Source organism: Anarhichas minor, unplaced genomic scaffold, assembly GCF_050575085.1.
Source record: "Anarhichas minor isolate MPS153535 unplaced genomic scaffold, ASM5057508v1 ptg000026l, whole genome shotgun sequence".
NCBI lineage: Eukaryota > Metazoa > Chordata > Actinopteri > Perciformes > Anarhichadidae > Anarhichas > Anarhichas minor.
The window spans coordinates 3,456,397-3,477,500 of record NW_027466472.1 but is presented as its reverse complement, the minus strand read 5'-3'; the positions used below and the strand labels follow the sequence as shown (position 1 = coordinate 3,477,500).

The following is a 21,104-nucleotide window of genomic DNA, read 5'->3' as shown; positions in this document are numbered from 1 at the left end:
ATGGTAACTTCCGTTGATTGGTTGCAAAAAAACAACATGGCGACGGCAAAATCACTTTTCAATTTAGTATACGTATTCAGATTGAATTTTTCACAATGGAAACAAGTACAGATAGCAAGACATTTAAGAAAGTAACAATCAAAATAGTGGAGGTCTATAGTGTTTTTAAAAAGTTCTGTCGGATTAGCTAGTGTTTTGCAGTTTTAGCTAGCTAGTTAGCTGCCGGGAGATTTGTTTTTAGCAATGCTAGCTACCCGGGCAAAAACAAGACAGTCGTTCAATGCTACTTTGGTACCGAGGTCGTGGTCTGTGTTTTCCATCATTTTTAGCTAGCTATGTAGTTAGCAAAATGACTCCGCTCCTCCAGACTTTAGACAGAGGTTTGTGATCAATGTCTGTCGCCGTTTCTCTGTGAGGTTTTTAAACTTCTCACCTTTGTGTCCAACTATTTTCGGGACTCAAAAGTAGCCCTTGTTTTCCCCCCGATTTTGATCGGTTTAAAAAGCGCAAACCACAGGCCTTATTGCTTCAGTTTTGGACTTGCCTCCAGTTGCCTGCCCTACATCTGGAAAGCACACTGATGTGTGACGTAATCTGCAAAGAAGCTATTATTGACTTTAGCGCCCCCTTGTGGTTGTATCAAAGAAGAGTGTCGCAGACTGCAATATGTACCCATAGAAAGCTTTCACAAATATCTGCAGTATTGTAAATCTAATCTAGGATTTCTTTGTACTGCAGCTGTCCACCTACGAAAAAGGCTCCAAGAGTGACGCTTTTCCGAACATCCGCTGGCACCAGACCGCAGACAAAGGCTTCGTCCCGAATCCCCGGATGCAGAAAACCTTCATGGCCGTGGCTTTAGATTTACCGGATGCAACATCACCATTTGGCACGTAAGGATTGTGTTTATATGCACTCATAGCATATGAAATCTGTACAACACAGAGGAGCATTACATTTAGATACTTATGTGCAATTACTTACTGGTAGAACATCAGGAACTGTGCAAATCCTTCAGAGATTTAATCAACAATTCTTATGAACTGATGTGGTGCAGAGGGTCAGCGCTATTTTTAACTACAACACGCTTGACCTTTTGGAGTTTATTACTAAACTACATTCATTGAAGCAAAGAGCTCAAATCTTACCTGTTTCTGCTGCGGCTTCCAGTTTGTGTTTAAGATCCTCATAAACATCTATAAAACTTTTCATGGACTTGGCCCTGATAGGCTGCCAAGACACAAAGTCCCCGGCATTATTCTCACATCAACAGACTTTCTGAATGTACCAAAGACAAACTGTGAAACAGCTTTCTGCGTAGTGAGGATGTGACCTGCTTTTGTATTTAGTGATGAGTCCTGTATTGACTTTCAACCTCCCTATCTGGTCTTACCAACTGGTTCATCCATGATGTTTGTTAACATGATTTGTGTTTTTTTGTTGTCTTTCAGGATCCATCCACGGGACAAGCAGGATGTAGCCTACAGACTGACACTGGGAGCAAGGGCAGTGGCTTATAATGAGAAGGACGTGTCCTTCCAAGGGCCTTTCCCCAAGCTAATCCTGTCGGTTCATGACTTTATCAACATAACCTACGACCAGAATGTCTCTGTCACACCATCTAAAGACATCTTTGAGGTGAGGCTGGCAGCGGTACACTCAGTTTGAGTGATGCCCCATATTCACCTGCTAGATTGGTTAACAATGCTAACACAAAAACTACATAATTTCTTCTATTTTTTTTAATCAAGATCTGTTGCTCAGAGATTCACACTCCATGTGGGCCGAAGTCTTCCTGGGTTCCAGCTCCCATCATGCACTGGGGTCCGACCACCGTTCAGTTATCTACCAGTTTGTGTCAGTCTACTGATAAAGTAGCTGCCCTCCGATATGCATGGAGAGACTGGCCCTGTGACTTTAAAGCCTGTTCGGTCTACAGCGCCAGCAGGATTTTACCTGCGCCTCCTTTTATTACCAACCGCTCTCCAGCCAAAGGAAACCAGGAACTGTAAGAAGACAAAGTGATGGAAAAAGTGCCTTTTTTCTTTCTTTAGGTCAAAATGAGCTGATTGGACCGATATGTAGTCAGATTTACCACAAGATGACGACACGGTGGATTGTTACTGAGAAAGCTAAATTTTGCAGTTTTTCAAAGATTAATGCACTTCAGAGGGAAGAATTTATTTTATTTTTCTTATACTTGATTGTCAGTTTGTTTTGATTTGACTTAAGGCAATCAATTTGGGTAAGTAATAAGTGAGTCTGCTCAGAGTGGGCCAGTGCCATTTTGGTTACATTGATTATCCTGTAGACAATCTATGATGTTACAACCACTACCAGTAATTACTGGACTGTGTGTAGAAAAGCATAACTGATGTTTTATTTGAACAAAACTCTGGATTTTCAAGTTTACAACACAAATTAATTTTCATAACTGAACATTATTTGCACGAATAAATGATAAAACTAAGTTTGTGTGGGTGTCTTTCATTTAAGGCCAAAGCTTTAACTTGCAAGTAAAACAAGATGGCAATACAATAAAATTATTGATTAATCAAAATTGACGTGTACTTTTTTTGATTTCCAATTAGTAAAAAAAGTTTAACATCAAGTGGGATTCAATTTCTAAAATCCAGCACATGTTTATATACATACAGAAATGCAACCGTCAATACAGATGTGTTATTGGCACATTAAGCACAAAGCTAACTCTAGTATAGTTGCATCAGCTATATTAGCACACATCCCCCCAGCAATGCTGTCTGGGACTCACTAGAAGACGTCATACAATAAATAACAGCGCTGAGTTTCCTGAAGGGGGAAGGGGGGGGGGGGGGGGGGGGCAATTCACTTTCAGGGTCAGGAGCTGAAATACGAGGTAGAGGGCTTCATGGTGGGGGAGGTCAGGTGGTGCTGATGAGACGAGCTAGGGGACTGCGGTGCCTGTCCTGAGGAGAGACGGATGGATGAAACAAATGGTGAATGCTGAGCGATCATGCATTAGAAAATACAAGAGGTAACAACTAGAAGTACAGTGAAATACATTTTGGCCATACTTTTACTTTGAAATGCTAATAATTACATTCTGCGACATTTGACAGGTGTGGAGAAAGACACCAGATTTTATTGTTTCCCCATCTGTGACCTCCTAGTCACAAGCCCAGCTGTTAAACCTGGAGGGTACCTGTCATGTGCTCCGTCTTGATGTCAACAAAGCCCCGATGTCTCTGGTAGGCCTCAAAGTTGACTGAGGCATCGTCCTCCGACAGGCTGTGAGGAACCTGGCCGTCGCCCGTGCGACACACCTCAAAGCGGATCCATCGGTAGCTAAGAAAAGTTTAAAAGATGATTGAAAAATATGAATCATGCAATGTTTCATGTAAAACAATATTTTCTTTATAACGTGGAAACACTGGAACAAAAACATGAAAACAAGTCATTCTTAAATCATAATCTGCGAGTCAGAAAAGATGTGAAGTGCACGCTGTGTGTTGTAGCTGGTAATCTTATATCACATGGAGTGAGGGTGAACTTACTTGCTACATTTGCGCGCTCCGGGACAACTCTGGATGAGATTCTGGATGGTCGGGTGTGAGAAGCCGAAGAAGTCAGCCCCCGATGGCACGATGGGCGCCACAGACTTGGAACTAAGAAAAAAGGACATGTTGAAAGTTATGAGGTAAAGTTGACTCGGTCTTCTGAAAATACTTGTTTTGGAAATATGGTGGACAAATCAACCACAAACACAATGCAAAGCCTTTGTGGGGAACTGTGGTACCTGACGGACGCGATGGCCTTCAGTAGGTTGGAGTGGCACGTCAGGGCCGAGGAGGCCACGATGGCATTCTGAGGATCCTCTTCAGGCACAATCTCAAACTGGTGGGACAATACAGGATCACGTGTGTCAGTGAACTATTTAATTCATACTGTTTCAAACTGAACTGAACTTAATCGACGAGGTAGTACGTCCATTTTGTTGTGTTCACTTGGATGTAAAGAGAGACATTTATTTATCTTTTTTTTCGTCCTGACTTCATTAACAACTGCGTGTCTACCTGTGGACCTGCTCCCACATCCTTGATTTGGCAGGTGTAGAGGCACTGCTGGTCGGGGTTTTTCATGCTGGCAAAGACTCGAGTGCTGCAGAAGCCCACCGGGTAGATGGCGCACTCATCATGGAACAACATCCTGTCTGTGATGATCTGCAGAGCAATCAAAAGTTTATATTTGGTGAAGCTTTTTCTGATTGTATAGAGGCTGTCGTAGACTTTATCTATTGAACTACCATCGGATGGACAGTTAACTTGTCTTAGCAAGAAGACAGCATGTATGTACCAACAACTATAAATAGGATATAACATGTGAGGCTGGAGTTCAGAGGCTCACCATGACTGTACCGGGGTGATTATAAAGCTACGGCATGTGATCAAAGACACACACTGACCTCTCCCAGGCTGTAGACCGTTAAACCTCCCAGTACGATGGGGAAGACGGGGCGGCCAGACGAGTCCAGAGCGATGGGCTGCACCAGTTTCCGAGACCCGTCGGCCAGCTTTCTCTTCTTAGACGTCTTCTTTGGAACTGAGGAAACACGAGACAACAAAACAATGGGCCAAATGTCTTGAAAGGTGAATGTGAACCATTCAAATCTGCATCAGTACTCACATTCCTCCTTTCCATTTTCCCTGCCTCGCTCTTTCCTTTCCTTCTTGGGTTTTTTGAGAGGTCCCTCTTCCCCCGTTGACGCCAGGTTGTGCCCCCCAGACAGGCCTGAAGCCCCTGCAGCACCTGAGGTCAATGCTGCAGGCGGTCCAGGCAGATGAGAGCTTGAGCTCGGTGTTGGCAGTAGCTCCCCCTCTGAGAAAGACTGGTACTGCAACAAGGACTTCAGCAAAAACCTGGAAATGAGAAATAACATGAATATAAAGGAATCATTGTTTCTCTTTTTTAAGGGTTACATGACATAAAAACTATTTTTTAGAATCACTACAGGCCATCGATTACGTACAACAGTAAAAGATGGTCCTTGCTAAACGCCCATTTCTTGAACATTGTGTGACGCATGCTATCTGAAACTTGTCCACTCACCTCCGCTCCTCCTTAGCTCTCAGAAACTTCTCTTCTAAGTGGGCAACTTCATCACAGAGAGCTGCATTCTCCTGCAGGTAAAACAGTGCAACAACACTGACAGTTAAAGAGCTGTGCATCGAAACTGGAAAATTCTAACAATACCATATCGTATTTGCCTGATGTGAAAGAAAACTTTAAATAAAACCAGTCATGGCTTTTTCAGGAGTCAGTCGTTTACTCACAAATATCATGGCGCGGGCAGCTTTGCGCAGTCTCAGGTACTTGAGTTGGTACTTTTCATTTAGTTTTTTTCGTGGGCCTCTCTTCACCTTGGTCCGATGCTCTGAGGAACTGGTGGGGGAGGGGAAGGCGTGCCCCGAGGCCCCCGAGCCAGAACTGGAGACGGTATTGTGCTGTGGGGAGCCGAGGAAAGACTGGGTGGTGAAGGCCTGCAGGGCCTGCTGCCGCTCCTCGTCCGTCTGTGAGGAAGCAGAGGGGGAGAGCAACACAGAGATCTGATCTTCACGTGGACCACCGCTACCCGACGTCAATGCGTGTGTGGCCTTCAGGGTGATGGATGAAAATACAGAATAAGATGCAAACGATAAAATAACACAGATGGGGCTTGAACTTTAAACCGCTGTGTGACAAACAATGACAGTTACTGAAAACAAAATGTGCACGAGATAATTCTAACCAAACTAATTCTAAATTAAGATATTATTTCTACTCTGAATATATTTCACAACAATATATTTTCCGGGAGGATTTAACATTTAACTCTGTTCAACTTTGGAGCTCAGCTTCTACGTTGTAAGTACGGACACTGTGGTAGTTAAAGGATTATTAAGAACTTATTAGTAATGAAACCATAATTAGATAGATTAGACAATTAACTTCTTGATCTCACTGATTTAAAATGATGCACTTCTGGATTATGCAGATGCATCACCCCTCATGTCCTTTAATCAGATTATAAGGGAATGAATAGCAGTTATGAACGGACACCTTTCACATTACCTCTCCGACATCTGAGTGCCGGATCAAATTTAATCTCCACTGCAAAAACCCTGCATCTTAATGATTACATGTCTATATCATCAAACTACAGCTCTGGACCCATATCTTGTGTGAACAGCAACACCTCAGTATTTATCCATGACCAATAGTCTGGCATTAAAAAGGTCAACTGCATGTTCAATATCCCATTACGTATTTTGGTTTTTGTGTGAAATTGGCATTAGTGTCCCATTTAACTCACCAGCAGTGCAAAGACTCCGTTTCTGTTCTCAATCCTCTTGAATCTCCTGCTGCCTTTTTGTGTCTGAAACATAATGCGAAACTGAGGCCAATGCACAGGGGGGGGGGGGGGGGCTGGAAACCCCAAAATTTTATTCCCAAAACCTGAATCACTTTAGATTTACATTAAATCCACCATTAGATACAGCAGTGTCACGACTTCTGCACCAGAGCACAAACGTCTGCCTCTTTTTTTAAAGTCGTGAAATTAAGACCAAAAGAAGCGAGATGGAAAAACATGGAGAAAGAAAAACATTTGTAACAGAAATACAGACGATGCATGTACTGTATACACTGAACCGACACAGATGTTAAATGGAGGTGCAGGTGGTTGTACTCGACAGTAGAGGCTGCTGTCAGACTGCAGCTCAAACGTCCTCCTTACCTCACGGTACATGACGGCCTCCAGGCTTGACTTCGCACTGCCAAGGAGAGGAAAAACAAAACAAGTTTAAATGTAGACTCAGGAACCAGTTTGCGGTCTACTAAATAATAATAATGGCGTTCAGGATTTGGCTTAACATGTGAGAACACGTGCAATAATACGTGTAGTAGATTGAGAGGATTGCCGTACTTGGATTGAACAAGTCCCCTGTCGATGATTTTCTGTTTGATCTCCTTTATGTGCATGGGACGCCCAGCTTCTTCCAAAACAATCTACGTGAGAGAAAGCAGAAACACGTAAGAAACAGTCTCGATTGTGGCAAATGTCACTAATAACACCACGCTGAAATATACCTGTGCAGCATCGAGCCACGTGAGGTTTGGCTTCTCTGATATTTCACTTGGTGGTTCGCTGCAAATGAAAAAAACAAAAAAAAAAAACAGTTGGTATCATCCAGTGTAACAGTCTTATTTATATTTATATCAAATAATAGAACGGCAGCGGCTAAAATGGTCATGTGGCAACTGTAAACACCCTACTGTGTGTATATATTTTGAACTCTACAACTTGTGGGATTAGAATCACTTGATACCACAAAGCCCGTGTAGGAAATCATCAAATCTGATTCGTATTATGATTTGCTTCCCTGTGAGCACACCCCTAGATGGGTGGGATGCTCTTCTCTGCAGCAATCCCACTCTGCAACCTAAATGGATGATCCCATCCTGCAGACTGTATTCTCTTTATCTTTAAGCAGCAGTGTTTAAAAACCACATTATTGTTTTAACAACCTCTCCAGAGTCTCAGCGGCCCCAGATAGACTTGCAATGCTGTCCAGAGCGGGAAACAGAGAGTAGTTCCCCTGACCCTCAGCCTCCATCTCAGATTCAAAAGTGTTGAGTGAATCCATAGGAGACGGGGACCTGTCACGGCACAGAGAAGAAGCATTAACGATGCATTTGTTGTCTCTTTCTGTCTAAGACTTGCTAGTAGCTCACAGCTGCTAATATAATGTAAATCTATCGTAATATAAAAGAGTAACGTTAAGCTCGAAGCACACACCTCAGTGAAACTGTAGCAAACCAGCAAACCCACTTCTGTCTGCTCGTGCTCCTGTTTGTTTGCTTCCGTCCGTGTGTCAAGCGGAACCTTCACTCGTCTTCATCGCGTGTGTTTACATTTGTTCAGAGACAAGCTACCGTTAACCACTTAACCACTTAAAACTACAAAATGGAGCTGTATACAGAAGATGTACTTAGTAATATGGTTCTTAAGCCAAAAAAAAAACACGAGTATATCGACGGGGTACGTAGATAGAGGAACAAAAATCCGTGGCTCACACCGGACGGTATTCATGGTAACATTTTTACGGAATATCCGGTTTAGTTTGTTTTGAACGGAGCCGTTTTAATACAGTAGTGTTTTTTAAACGTTTCTGAAATAGATAAAACAACAACAATAATAATAATAATACAACTAATAATAATAAAACTACTACTGATAATAATGCCAATTTTACATTTACAATTACGGACAGTGGGACATTTTAGATGGAAATTGTGCAGTACTTGTAAACGACACTTTTAATGTTAAATTATGGCTCAAATAAGGGTTAATACGATTTTGAGCTTGTGAAATTATCAGATTAATTTATTTCAAAGCATGTGGGGGCATATCATTTTTCAAACCTGTAAAAAAAACTGAGAAGGTCACGTTTGTAGGTGTTGAATACTGTAAAAGGGGGCAGAAGTAAGCTACTTGACATTTATGTCAGTCTATCTTACACACTGCGGTCAAGTCAGCAGACACTCAGATCTCCGTGGTCAACTCAGCAGACACTTAAATTGTAGTGCACATATACGCTGAAACTTACGGTAAACGCAACCAAACGGCACAGATTTTGCAAAGTTAGCGGAAAGATTAACGTGAAACAACTTCCGGTTTTCTACCTTAAAAATTTCAGAAATTTGCCATTTGAAGATACAAATTCAGTTCAGAGTTTTTGCTTCGTAAAATATCTTAATAGACCGTCAGTCAGGTATGATTAACTTCCAGCAACCCTCAAATCAAAGAATAAAGACACTTTATGCACAATTTAGGTGTATTTTCCCTTTAACTCAGGAGATGCAGGTAGTATGTTTTATACTTAATGTGAATATAATTAATTTAATCTCATTTCATTATGCAATATGTATACTTTGTTGGCATCTTATTCTGAAAACCGGATGTTCGTCTGTAGAAAACCGGAAGTTGTCTCACGTTAATCTTTCCTTCGCTCGCTCCCGATCTGTGCCGTTTGGTTGCGTTTACCGTAAGTTTCAGCGTATAGGTGCACTACAATTTAAGTGTCTGCTGAGTTGACCACGGAGATCTGAGTGTCTGCTGACTTGGCCGCAGTTCTTACACCATGTGGAAACTTTGAGTGAGAGAAAATAGTTTTCTGCTTTTAATCTGAACACAAAGTTTACAAAAGCAGATGTTTTTGTCAGGCTCACCTTAATGTTGATACAATTAGTTATTTATATATTCTTATTTTTCTCAACTGCAAATTTTTCCTACACCATTTCTGAACATAATTTAAGATAAAACTTGAATCATGTTCCTCTTTCCAGTTTTTTCTTTTGTCTAAAAGGTCTTCTCATAGCTGAACTCCATACGCATCAATAGTCAAATAGCATTGTTTCTGCTTTAGCAGCTGTGAACTGATATATTTGTGATCTAAACAACTCTCGTTATGGTCAAGATAACTCTCAAAAACATATTCTCTTTCTTTTGATTTTTTAGTTTTCCCTCTTTCTGGCACCTTCAGTGCTTTAAAATAATATCTTACCTCATTCCTCATCATTGCAAAATGGCCTATGTGGCACAGACCTAAATGTTTGTGTGCCTGTTTCAAGTGCAGAGAACAAAACACAGATTATAGGGAAATCTTGCAGAGCATGAATATACCACACCTCCAACCAAGGAGGAAAAAACAGTCCTTCAAATCCACGAGTGACTGCTAGAAATGAGGACAAACTCTCTTTAGTACAATGGAGATGAATTTAATTTACTATGTGGTGCTAACATAATTGTAAAATTAAATTTGAAATTTTCAACAGCAACATGTCTTTTTTCCCAGAGACAATGTCCTGGTCTGTCACTGTGGACAGTTTTCATTGGAACTGCGTTCTACTGAAATAGTCCAAATAACAAATGTTGACTGGAAAGCGATGTTGCCGTACATTGAAGATGATAGAAATAAGATCTCATTCATTATATTGGAGTGGAAGCAGAAAGTTCACTGATAAATATCTCAAACCTTGTTTATTTTGGTGAACCAGCCCTTTAAAGCTCCCGTATTATGGTGGTATCTCCTGCACTTAATCACCCCCTTGGTTTGTTTTGTGCCAAGCATCTCAACACTAAACCATAAAAGACCATAAAACACTAAACCATAAAATCCTTAATTTATCCGTGTTCATGAAAACAGTAGTGACTGCTCTCTTTCTAAATTGGGATCTCCTCTCATGTGGCCAGAATTGCACTAAACAAGCCCTGTGGTCCTAATTCTAAAATTGCAGCATACAGGCAAAATACTAGATTATTTCACAACATAACAGTTAGGGACATGATCAAGAAGAACTAATGGCTTGAGTTGTTTGCTAATTTTGTATCCAAATATATATACTCTGCAAGCTGGGGCCTGTTATGACAATTTGTGCAGTGGAATTGCAGAGGAGCTCTTTATTTGTAACCCTTGGATGTATGCAAAGGGTAACTTTAAACCCCTTTAGTTTAGATTCAAAGTTGTGCAATTTAGCTTAAACATCTCCAAACAAATACGTTCACTATTGGTGCATATTTTTGCAGTTTCCCCACGGAAAAATATGAACATTTTGAAGCAGGTCAAGGATAATTTACAGAATTGATTGAATGGTTATCACTCGCTGACCTTTGCCTTGGTTTGATCCTGTTATTTGCCATGCGCCAACAGTAGTTAGACTGTCTCTGAAAACTGTTATCCCACATCATAACAATAGATAATACTGTCATTCATTAGATTTATTTTTCAACTGCAGTCACATCTTGTACAGAGACTTGTGTAGGTGAGTTCTCAGTAGCAGTTGAGCCAGCCGTAGTTGAGCAGTACACGGATCACTCTCTTGTACTGCAGGTAGTATTCACTCTGTCTGGGGCCATTTGAGAAGTATAGGTATCCTGTGGGAGGGAAGATTCAATTAATATGCAAGTATTGACGTTATTATGGTGAATGTGTTCACAAACAGCTACCAATTAACACATCCAGTAGATACAGAGTAACTTTAGCATTTATTTCGAGCCGTGTTTCCAGCAACCTTACAATTGTAAGTTTACTATTCACCCTCATTATATATTTTAACTTTAAACTCTGTTTTGGTCTCCATCAACTCCTGAGAAAAATATTTACGTTTGGAAATACTCCGTGGGTTAGTCACTGCGAAACTTTTCACATGACACATTTTTGATTTGATCAGTTGTTAATTAAAGGAATAATTTGATGCCCAATCAAGGAATAATCTACCACGTAGCTCCCTTATGACTTGGACAGAACCAGGCTAGCTGTTTCCCCCTGCTTCCAGTCTTTACGTTAGGCTAAGCTAACCTCCTGGCTGTAGCTACATATCTAATGGACCAACATCATGTTTGACACATGAGAGTGGTAACAATCTTCTCGTCTAACTCTCGGCAGGAAAGCAAATAAGTGAAACAGTCAATCGATTCTCTTAATATAGGAATACTGATTATGATGATGATTGTTTTCCGTTTTGTGAAATGGGGTGAATGAGTTACTTGCACGACATTTCTCACCATAATTCTCAAAGGCTGCATCCACTTTGGAGCCGATGCCAGGGAAATCCTGAGTGATGAATCGTGGATATCCAAAGTCCATTTGGTTTCTGCCCTCATCATAGCTGCGAGAGAGAAAAGAGAGAGAATTAAAAAATGCCTTGAAGGTATGTAGCCGTACCCAATAAATATCTCAATGGTCGTTGTTTGTATTCATTTTATCTACAAAAGACCAGCGGACACATGGCACGTTAACAACAACAACAAAAAAGACTTGATCATGACACTCACCTCCAATACTGGTTGTTCACAAAAATGAGTGTTTTTCTGGTGGTTGGCACATAGACGGCTGCATCCACCTTACTGACTGAAGAGGGGAGGCCGAGGTTGGTGAGAGACTTTGGAAAACCTGAAATGACTGTTTTTGCATAAGCCCTTATGCCCCAGTATTGGCGACCTGTAGAGAAACATTTGGAGGTAATTATATCGTGTGGTTGCCTACGTCTTCACAGTACTAATTAAGTACTAAAAAGTATATTCAACATTAAAACCTAACAAAACCCTTATGAACATTACCTTCAAAAAGATACACCACATCCTTGGATGGGACTTCAAAGGCAGCATCGACAGAGTTGATTTGTGACCATTTTGTGTTCACTTTCGTGAAACGGATTCCTCTGGCAGTTGAACTCTTCCTCCAATAGTATCTAGTAAGGATTTGGAAATTGAAATGTAAAAATATGTAATTACGTATGTCCCATTCAAACAAGATAATAATCAAAATGTACCCGTTTTTGAAGAAGAACATGTCTCCCCTGATGGATGTAGCAGCGTCAAACACCAGGTCGCGGCTGCACTGCTCATTTCGTGGGTTGGGCAGAGGGTCTGGGTTCGGATCCTCTGTTGGTTCCTCTGGTTCTGGTCCAGGGTCTGGGCCAGGAGGTGGTTCAGGTTTTGGTGCTGTTGTGGGCACTGATGTACGGCTGCCTGAGAGATGGATTAGCAACATCAGAATTGACTCATCTAGAATCTTCAGTCATCATATGGCAAATGACTATCAACATAAAAACTAAAAGATGCACTTTTAGAAACATGTATTTATGCTTGGGCCTTAAACCCATGTTTAAAGCTAGTCTGACTCTCAAGCATACAAACCACAATGAATATAAAATAGATCCAGAGTAATTCCAATGCAGTTCATTCCATCCAAATGTGAAGTTGAAAATTACAAACTACAGCACAAGATATTCATTTATATGTCAGTTGTTTACTGGTTGAATAGAAGATTTTGCGATGTTGCTCAGAAAAAATTGGCTTGGCCTTAGTTTTGCAATATCCACCTTGAAAAGTTTTAATTGAAGATTGTCTGATCCTAATTTAATCCAATTTTAATGTCAAAGACTGTGTGGTGTCTGATGTTTTGCTCACCATAAAGGGCTTGAACCCCACGCTTGTCATCGTCTGGCAGCCTGTATCCGTTTGTGTTGACATAATGATAATTGGGATACATTAGTGCACGTCTGTCCCTGGAGTGATCCAGGCCCAAAGCGTGGCCAAACTCATGGGCCGCCACCAGCAGCAGATTCACACCTCAACACAGCAGGTTACAATGTTAGACCAGTTTTGTATACAGTACATTAACTTATCTAATAATGTCTGTTCTATAAGGAAGTACATTTGTATATAGTATTTATATAGAGAGAGATTATACAGTATACCTCTGTGGGAACTGCACAGATATTACACTTTACCTCTTTGGGTGAGAGTCCACCTTTCATCATCATCAAAATGTGTGTCTCCTCCCTGACCCAGTCCAGGAGAGTTAGCATGAGCCAAGACTCCATTCGCCCCGTCAAAAGGGTAAAAGTCCCCGTGATCTGCAATAGCACAAACAATCTTTAATTGCATTCAGAGAAAAGGATTCACATCAGCAGACTCTCTGAGCATCTCTCGTTCAATCCAGACTCACATCCCCCCTTGAAGAGGATCATGATGTCCGCAGCACCGCTGTTGACCTGTTTGAAGTCCAGAGGGATGACATCGCTGTAGAGCTGGAAGGCCTGAGCAATGGTAGCATCCACCTGACTCTGGGTGAGATCTTGAGTGTACTGAGTGATCCTGTTGAAATCACATCATACAGCATGTTGTTATCATCATCATCATCTTTATTTATATTTCAACCAACAAAAATACGAACTGAGTGACGTAAATATTAACAATAACAACACACTCCTATACCAGCTACCTGTATGTTATCAGCCTTTTCCCCCATTTGGGTTTCCCAGCGAAGTGTCCATAACGGCTGATGTCTGACACACCGCACCTGGGTGCCTTCATCGCCTCCACAGTCTCATTATTCAACACACCCGTCACCTGATGGTCAGACGAAAAACTGAGAACATTTTGCCATTTGCCACACGATCAATCCTTTGTCAGTTATAAGCAGTCACAATTTCTTTGATTACAAGAGTGCAGACCTAGACTTCAAAGCTTTCAATTCGTGGTAATTACCTCGAGGCCAAAGAAAGCCTGCATGGTCTCTAGATCCTGGCTGAAGGAGCTCTTAACGATTCTCTGCACTGAGGAGTTTGTCACGCCAACATCAGCGTAGAAGCGAGAGAGGTATCCCTGATAACAGAAGAAGACAATGATTTCATTGCAAGCAATTCATAGTTCATTTAATCTGACTATGGCAGAGCTTATTTCCCGTCTACACAAATTTAGAGACTTCTCACAACCTGTCTCATCTCTCTCATCACTAGTGTCTTTAAATGCAAGATGTTCCCCTGTAATCACCTGGCCGGTCCAGACACTTCTTACCACTAATATTTATGGAGGATATTAGGATATATTCTGCATTACCTCCGCCAGGTCTTCGTCCTCTGGTGAAACTGTTGGAGCGATGGTAGGTGCTGCATGACTAAGGGCTAAACAACCCAGCAGCACAATCCAAAAATAAGCAAGAGACATATTTAAAAAAATCTTCTTTCAGTCCACTCTCCTCTTATAAAGACAGCTTTGGCAGGCTGAGGTGTGTATTGTATAAGCTGAATAAGAGTATGCAGTGTCCCCTTTAGTAAATGTTAACACAAGGCCCTGTGCCAGAGGGGGGTGGGGGGAGTAAATAGTGGCCCCTCTGATAACACAGTAGGAGGATCTCAACTTCACTCATGAAACATCTGTGAAGCAGTTTTTATTGTTTTCTTCTGTTCTTCACCATTTCTTTTAATGAGATGCCTTCGTGCACCTCTTTTCATCCCACCTTTATGATTCACCTTCTGATGCGTTTGTATATTCTGTCACATGCGCACAGTGCACTAAACTAGACAAGAGTAATGTACAGTATACAGTAATATGAGAGCCAAAGTCAAACGCTGAGCTGCAAACAAGCGTCTCAATTAAATGACACTGATTTGCTTCGTTTATCCTTCTTAAATTCTGGTGTTTGGTGGAAAAGCAGGAACCCACAATCTGTCACTCATCCAGAAAAATTATTTGCCAACATTTAGTTGTTTTCAGTGTTTTCATGTACTTTCTTATAACGTTCGATTTACAGGGACCATAGTCCAGTTTGGTGGGTAAACATGAGCGAGTGCATTTAACTAACATCACATGACTTTCTTTCAAGGCACTGAGGTCCACTGGTGGAGGCTGGAACTACCTCTCACTGCTATTTGGGGACGCCAATGTTGCTAAAGTCGCATTGCACGGACTTCAACATCACAGGGACACTTCAGCTCATGTTACAACTGACTGAGTGGACAGAAACTGCTCATTTGCACCTTCCTGACGACTTATATACGTATGTTTTGTCAAGTAAAAAAATACAATCCTTATTGCTTGCAAAGAGAAAAAAAAAGATGGGTGGTCACTGTAAGTACTCTAGAATTCTGATGTACCTGGGTATTTTCATTTTATGTGACTTTATACTTGTTCTTTTTTACATATTGCACATTTTACACCATTACATGTATTTGGCAGCTGTAATTAATGGTTTACTTTGCAGATTAAAATTTTCAGAATCTATGATGAGCATCTAAAAACATCGCGACCAGCAACAGGATTGAAATGCTGCTCACATGTTAATGCATCTTAGAAAATAATAATATTATATAAAATAATGCAACACGGACAGAGGCCATTTTATATTCTGCATACTGAGCACTTTTATTCTTAGAGTATATTTTGTTAATAATACCTGTACATGTTTTACTCAAGTGGAATTTTGAATGCAAGACTTTAACTCTTAGTGGGGTATGTTTACATTGGAGCTAAAGAATCTTCCACCACTGCATTGAAGATCAAAGATGAAACAGCTGTGCTGTACAAAAGCATCTGAGATTTATGGACAAAAATTACATTTTACTGTCCAGTTTATTAAGACACATCCTGTTCATTTATATTCATATTTACAAAGCTCAAAGCTACGTCTACACTAACATTAGGAGGTTATTAAATGGTACTGAATGTACATCTGAGGACAAACATCCAGGGAAAAAAATCCAAGATATTTGTAAAAAAAATGATACACTTTTAGTTTGATATTCACATTATATGTTCTCAGTACTGTACATCCTTTCATATAAGAAGATGTATACATGTCATTGTACCCGAGAGGGCGATCAAAGATGTAATTGTCATACAGGTACACACATGCCCCACAAATCTAAACCGTAACAATTCAGTCGAATACATGACGTTACTTTTTATCTCAGATTTACAACTATAGCAGTTCAAGGATGTTTTCTCAGAAACTTGCCCACCACTGTATTGACTGTATCAACATCCTAGCCAAGAATTTGCTGGAATAATATTCACCACCCGGTTTTGTTTGAAGTCATACTGGTAGGATTTTGTCCCGCTGAAGAGGAAGATGCTACCTGTCAACAGAACATCATACAAAAAGTGTGTTAGCACTTGGTGTTGTTTCAAAGCAAATGAGCTGAAATGTGAACAAAAAAGTTTAGCTGCAAACACAGGATTCCTACTTGACTAACACATTGTTCCAAAACTGGGTCGAATGGCGTTTTCAGTATAAAAGTGTGTCCAGTGCGGTAAGCCCCACCCGTCTACCACCTAAACACGGTAAAAACAAGAAATTACAACTTCTATTTCAGTTGTGCTCTATTTGTATCCTGCTGCTTAGGTCTATATTATACAAAGTTCATGGCCGAAAAGTGTGACAGTTTTTCTCTTTCTGTTTACCATCTAACTTGAAGGCAGCGTCGACCCTTCACGGTATTCCAGGCCAGTCTGTTTGGATGAGTCTGGGGTCCATCCTTCTCCTGCGCTCATCATACCTGAGATTGGATTATTATTATTAATACATTGATTATTCGTGTCTTTTTCAGTGCGGGAATGTTAGTATGTATAGTTAGTATAGTGCATCCAGCTCAATATTTTAAAATAATGTGTTTGTTGATTACCATTTCCTTTTGGTCTGGCAGGTAATTTAATAGTTATACAAACTCATGTACTGCCTTTGAATGGGTGTTATAGGTGCAGTGTAGATATGGATAATGTATTTATTCATTCATTTTGATGGGTTTTCCTTTTCATGTAAAATATACAGGATCGAAACAGAAAATAATGTTCAAATGTGAAGCAAGTTAGCAACAGAACAAGTCACCTGTAATAAACCTCTCCTGTGAAGAAGACCGTCTTCCCAGATTCACTGATATGCACGGCAGCGTCAACCTGCCTGACTTGGGAGGAGAAGCCGTACTCGTAGATGGAGCCAGCATGACTTTTCATCTTAAGCTCTCGAACCACCCAGTACTTATGACCTGGAAAAACACAGCCGTGTCACTGCATTTTGGGACACTATGAAAAACAGCAACATACCACAAGTGTTGCCAAACTCAATTAGCCTCTTGCAGGGACTACATCACTTAAGTTGCACAAGGCTGTAATTTGGTCGCATTTTGTGTCCCCCCCCCCCCCCTCCTTCCCCACTGGAAATCCAGCAATGTCATGCTGACAAACCCTAAGTGATGCTTTGCAGACTGTCCATTACTCTACCAGTGAATATGTACGCCACGCCTTTGGCAGCGATGTCATACACGGCATCCACGTGAGAGCTGATGCTGGGTAAATATGTGCTGCTGTGGCTCTCTCAGGCGATTCCAATAAGTTGTCTGCGTTGTTCTCATCCACATCTACCTGGGTTGAAACAATAGGCAGACTCAGTTGCATCTTTGAAGGTCTGTTGCAATCATAATATAAAACATATTTGACATATTATGTACCTGTTCTTAAAGAAAACTATCTCGTTTTGGATCATAACTGCTGCATCAAAAGAAAGGTTGGGGTCACACTTTTTGGGAGCTGGTTGTGTTTCAACTTTTCTTGTTTCTTTTCCTAAGAAGCGTTGGGACAGAATGCATTAGATATGGCATTGCCCATAGCGGTGCACTCCTCTCTGATCGTTTTATTTCCATTTTGCGCAAACAGTCACTGCACACTTTTAATTTGCTCCTCACCATACAGTGTTTGGATCCCAAGCACATCGTCGTTGGATAGAGAGTACTGCGTGCTGCTTTTATACCTGTAGTTGGGGTACATGATAGCAGAGGGGTCTTTTGAGTGGGTCAAACCCAGTGAGTGTCCGAGCTCATGAGCTGCAACAGCGAACAGGCTGTAACCTGAAACACAGCAACAGACAAGTCCTATTAGTACATTTGCCTGGTAAATCCTCACATAATTATGCTGAAAATGTGTTCTTCTTCATCACAGTATGAGGAAGAACTACAGAGTGCTTCTATGTGGGGCACAATGAGGTTAAAAAATGTCCTTGTTGTCGTTCCTTTGTGTTACGTTTCCAACGGAGAAAATTACATCCCACCATAAGAGTGCAGAGGATGTTATGGACAAGGTCTTTCGATTTTACAGTGTTTTGGCTGACCCAGATGTTCATCCGTATATGAACAGCGGAGACACCTCAAGACTCTGAGCTGCCGAGAGCAAATACAAACTTGCCCTCTGATTTCAACAGAAACTGAATCAGTCTGCTGTAATGAATGTCAGTGCCAATGTTTGGTGGGTTTATTTTGTTTATTTGTCAGACACAGCACAATCGCCGCCTGAGTGTAATGCATCCTGGTACATGTAAGCACAACCGGCCTGGCTCCGCAGCAGGAGAGATCAGCTTTCTCAGTCAATATAGCACAAAATGCAAGATCAGCAGTGATAGGACATCAACGTAAAAGGTGGAGAATTTCGCCTTTAAGTAGAAGTACAAATACTAAAATGTAAAAAATAAGTAAAAGGCTTGCAAAAATGTCCCTAAAGTATCAAAAGGAAAAATACTCATTGTGCAGGAAATTTCCCCAATGACATTATTATAGCATATTTTGGTTACTTATTATGTATCCCGTAGTGTGTTCGGTAGCTATCGATGGGGTGCAGCTAATGTTATATACTATTCAGTAATTTAATGATATAACAATGCATAGAATTGTATGCTTGAGTTGATCGTTGTTTGTATATCCTTAATGTAACTAAAACTGTAAAGTGGAGTGAAAGAAACAATGATTCCCTCTAAAATGTAGAAGAACATTTCATAGCTTAGTTTTTATGCGACGGAAGCTAAGATATAGAACATACAGTAGATATGGAATTATAGTGTAATCTTTTGTGTTTCATTCTGACAAACCTTGCCTCCCTCTGGTCCATGTTTCATCTTCATCAAAGTGCACGTCTCCTCCTATCCCCTCTCCTGGCTGAAAGGCGTGAGCCAGCACTCCCCGGGGTCCATCAAAGGGAAAGACATCTCCATGAGCTGCAACAGAAAATACACTTCTTGGATTTGGAGAGGACTCTTTCTTTGTGTATTATTATTAACAATGAATGGTAATTCTTGAGAAGGGATTTTCAGATTTACTTCTGCGGGCGAAGGAGAAGACGATATCAGCTTTGCCATGGTTGACTTTGATGAACCTCAGCGGTGCAGCATCACTCCACATCTTCAGGGCTGAACGAAAGGACTTTTCCACGTCCTCTCTCTTCATGTCCGGAGTGTATTTGGCTATCCTGCAGGGCCAAAGACGGACGCACAAACGTGAGACAGTAGGAACAACAAGTTCCACAGCTGCAGCTCCCGTAACATATCATCTGTTGTCTAAATTAAATCTGCAAGAAAATACTCATTTTAGAATATTACGGTAATCAGTAAAAACAAAACATCTCACATGTACGTGATGGTGTTGTTCTTCCATTTAGGCTTTTCGGGGTAAAAGCTGAAGTTTTCCACATCTGGAACACCACACCTGGGCTCCCTCATCACAGCCAGGGTGGTAGAGTCCAGACCACCTGTCTCTCTCAGACCAAAGAAGGTTTGCATTTCTCTGATCTTCTCCTCCATGGTTGACGACGTGGACCTGAAACTTCTCCCTGACACGCTGCCTCCGGGGCTCGGGTTGTGAAACCTCCTGAGGTAGCCCTGTTGTTGAGAGGAGTGCAGATCGGGAGGATCAGGTCTTAAAGGTGTTTTCTCTAGTTACAGTATCGGGATATGATCTATGTTTGAGGTGAGGTTAAAGGTGCATTTTTTTTTTCAGATGCAAAGACAAACTAGACTTACAAGGGATTACTAATTATCAATACAAATCATTTCCCCCTCAATTACAACTACTAAATTGTGTTGCCATTTTTCAGCAATGTTATTTTTTTCTAATTTGGTGATTAATTTCATGAAAGACAGATGAGGTGAAGTAAAAAGTATGGATTATCCCTCACTGACCGTATTAAATGTACAGTTAATTATGTCAATTAAAAGAGGGAGATGAGGATTTGCAGAAGGAGCTGCAATTTAAAGCCATAGGGATACCCCGTATTTAGTGTTTCTCTGTCCAACTGGTCACATTGAGATACAGCCATACTTGGAAATTATTAGTATTTATATTAGTATGTGTTGTGGTTCCACTATGTGCAATATAATTAATTGACAGTTGACCAATTACCTCTCTGACAATCACAAAAGAGTTTGTTTAAAAAAAGTCTTTACAGTTCAAAAATAAGCATTTAAAAAAAGGAAAGATTATTGGTATATTTGTTTCAATAGTGGTATATTAGGAAATAGAAATAGATGCATACATTGTAATGTAAGTACAAACTCCTGCATTAAGCTGTAGTAATATATTACCCTTTTAAATAAATGCACAATAGCAAAGCATTGCTTGGCTGCAGTTTGCAAAATGTCCTGCACAACCAAAGTCACGTTCATAATTATGTATGTCAATATGCATTAGCGGCAACATTTCAAAGGGATATCTTTGTCTAATATAAACCATAAAGGCAGTCGTCCACCTACAAACCTCAGCCAGCTCCACATCCTCAGGCCTCGGCCACTGATCCTGATCGATGGGTAGAGTCCACAAGTCTTCTGCTAACACCAGAGAGCCCAAAACAGGTATCCACAGCCAGAGCAACTCCATGTTTTAAATGCACATTCCGCCAAGCTTCACTTTTTTTATTGGGGAATATTCTCAGGGGCAGTTGGGCAATCACATGACACAAAAGCACAGAATCATGGTAGTTACAG

The 21,104-nt window shown here is 40.8% G+C and overlaps 2 protein-coding genes across 2 annotated transcripts in view; one reads left to right on the top strand and one right to left on the bottom strand.

Moving 5' to 3' along the window:
- siae (sialic acid acetylesterase) overlaps positions 1–2,470 on the top strand; it is a 5,314-nt gene extending 2,844 nt beyond the window's left edge. The window contains exons 8-10 of the mRNA XM_076100208.1: positions 739–893; positions 1,452–1,638; positions 1,752–2,470. Of these exons, the coding sequence (XP_075956323.1) occupies positions 739–893; positions 1,452–1,638; positions 1,752–2,012 (603 nt within the window). The 3' untranslated portion in view covers positions 2,013–2,470. The remainder of the gene's footprint in view (positions 1–738; positions 894–1,451; positions 1,639–1,751) is intronic.
- Positions 2,359–20,997, bottom strand: tbrg1 (transforming growth factor beta regulator 1). The gene is given in 35 exon segments (XM_076100207.1): positions 2,359–2,948; positions 3,185–3,327; positions 3,537–3,647; positions 3,779–3,876; positions 4,056–4,202; positions 4,445–4,581; positions 4,666–4,898; positions 5,089–5,159; positions 5,313–5,549; positions 6,755–6,791; positions 6,944–7,026; positions 7,108–7,165; positions 7,543–7,677; positions 7,982–7,990; positions 10,225–10,243; positions 11,585–11,688; positions 11,855–12,020; positions 12,140–12,270; positions 12,352–12,550; positions 12,992–13,153; positions 13,315–13,440; positions 13,533–13,681; positions 13,809–13,936; positions 14,075–14,191; positions 14,426–14,475; positions 16,769–16,863; positions 17,193–17,349; positions 17,585–17,673; positions 17,675–17,725; positions 17,812–17,923; positions 18,046–18,207; positions 19,218–19,343; positions 19,446–19,594; positions 19,753–20,003; positions 20,878–20,997. Coding segments are annotated over 35 exon segments (4,251 nt in total). The 3' UTR covers positions 2,359–2,859.
- Between the last annotated feature and the right edge of the window lie 107 nt (positions 20,998–21,104).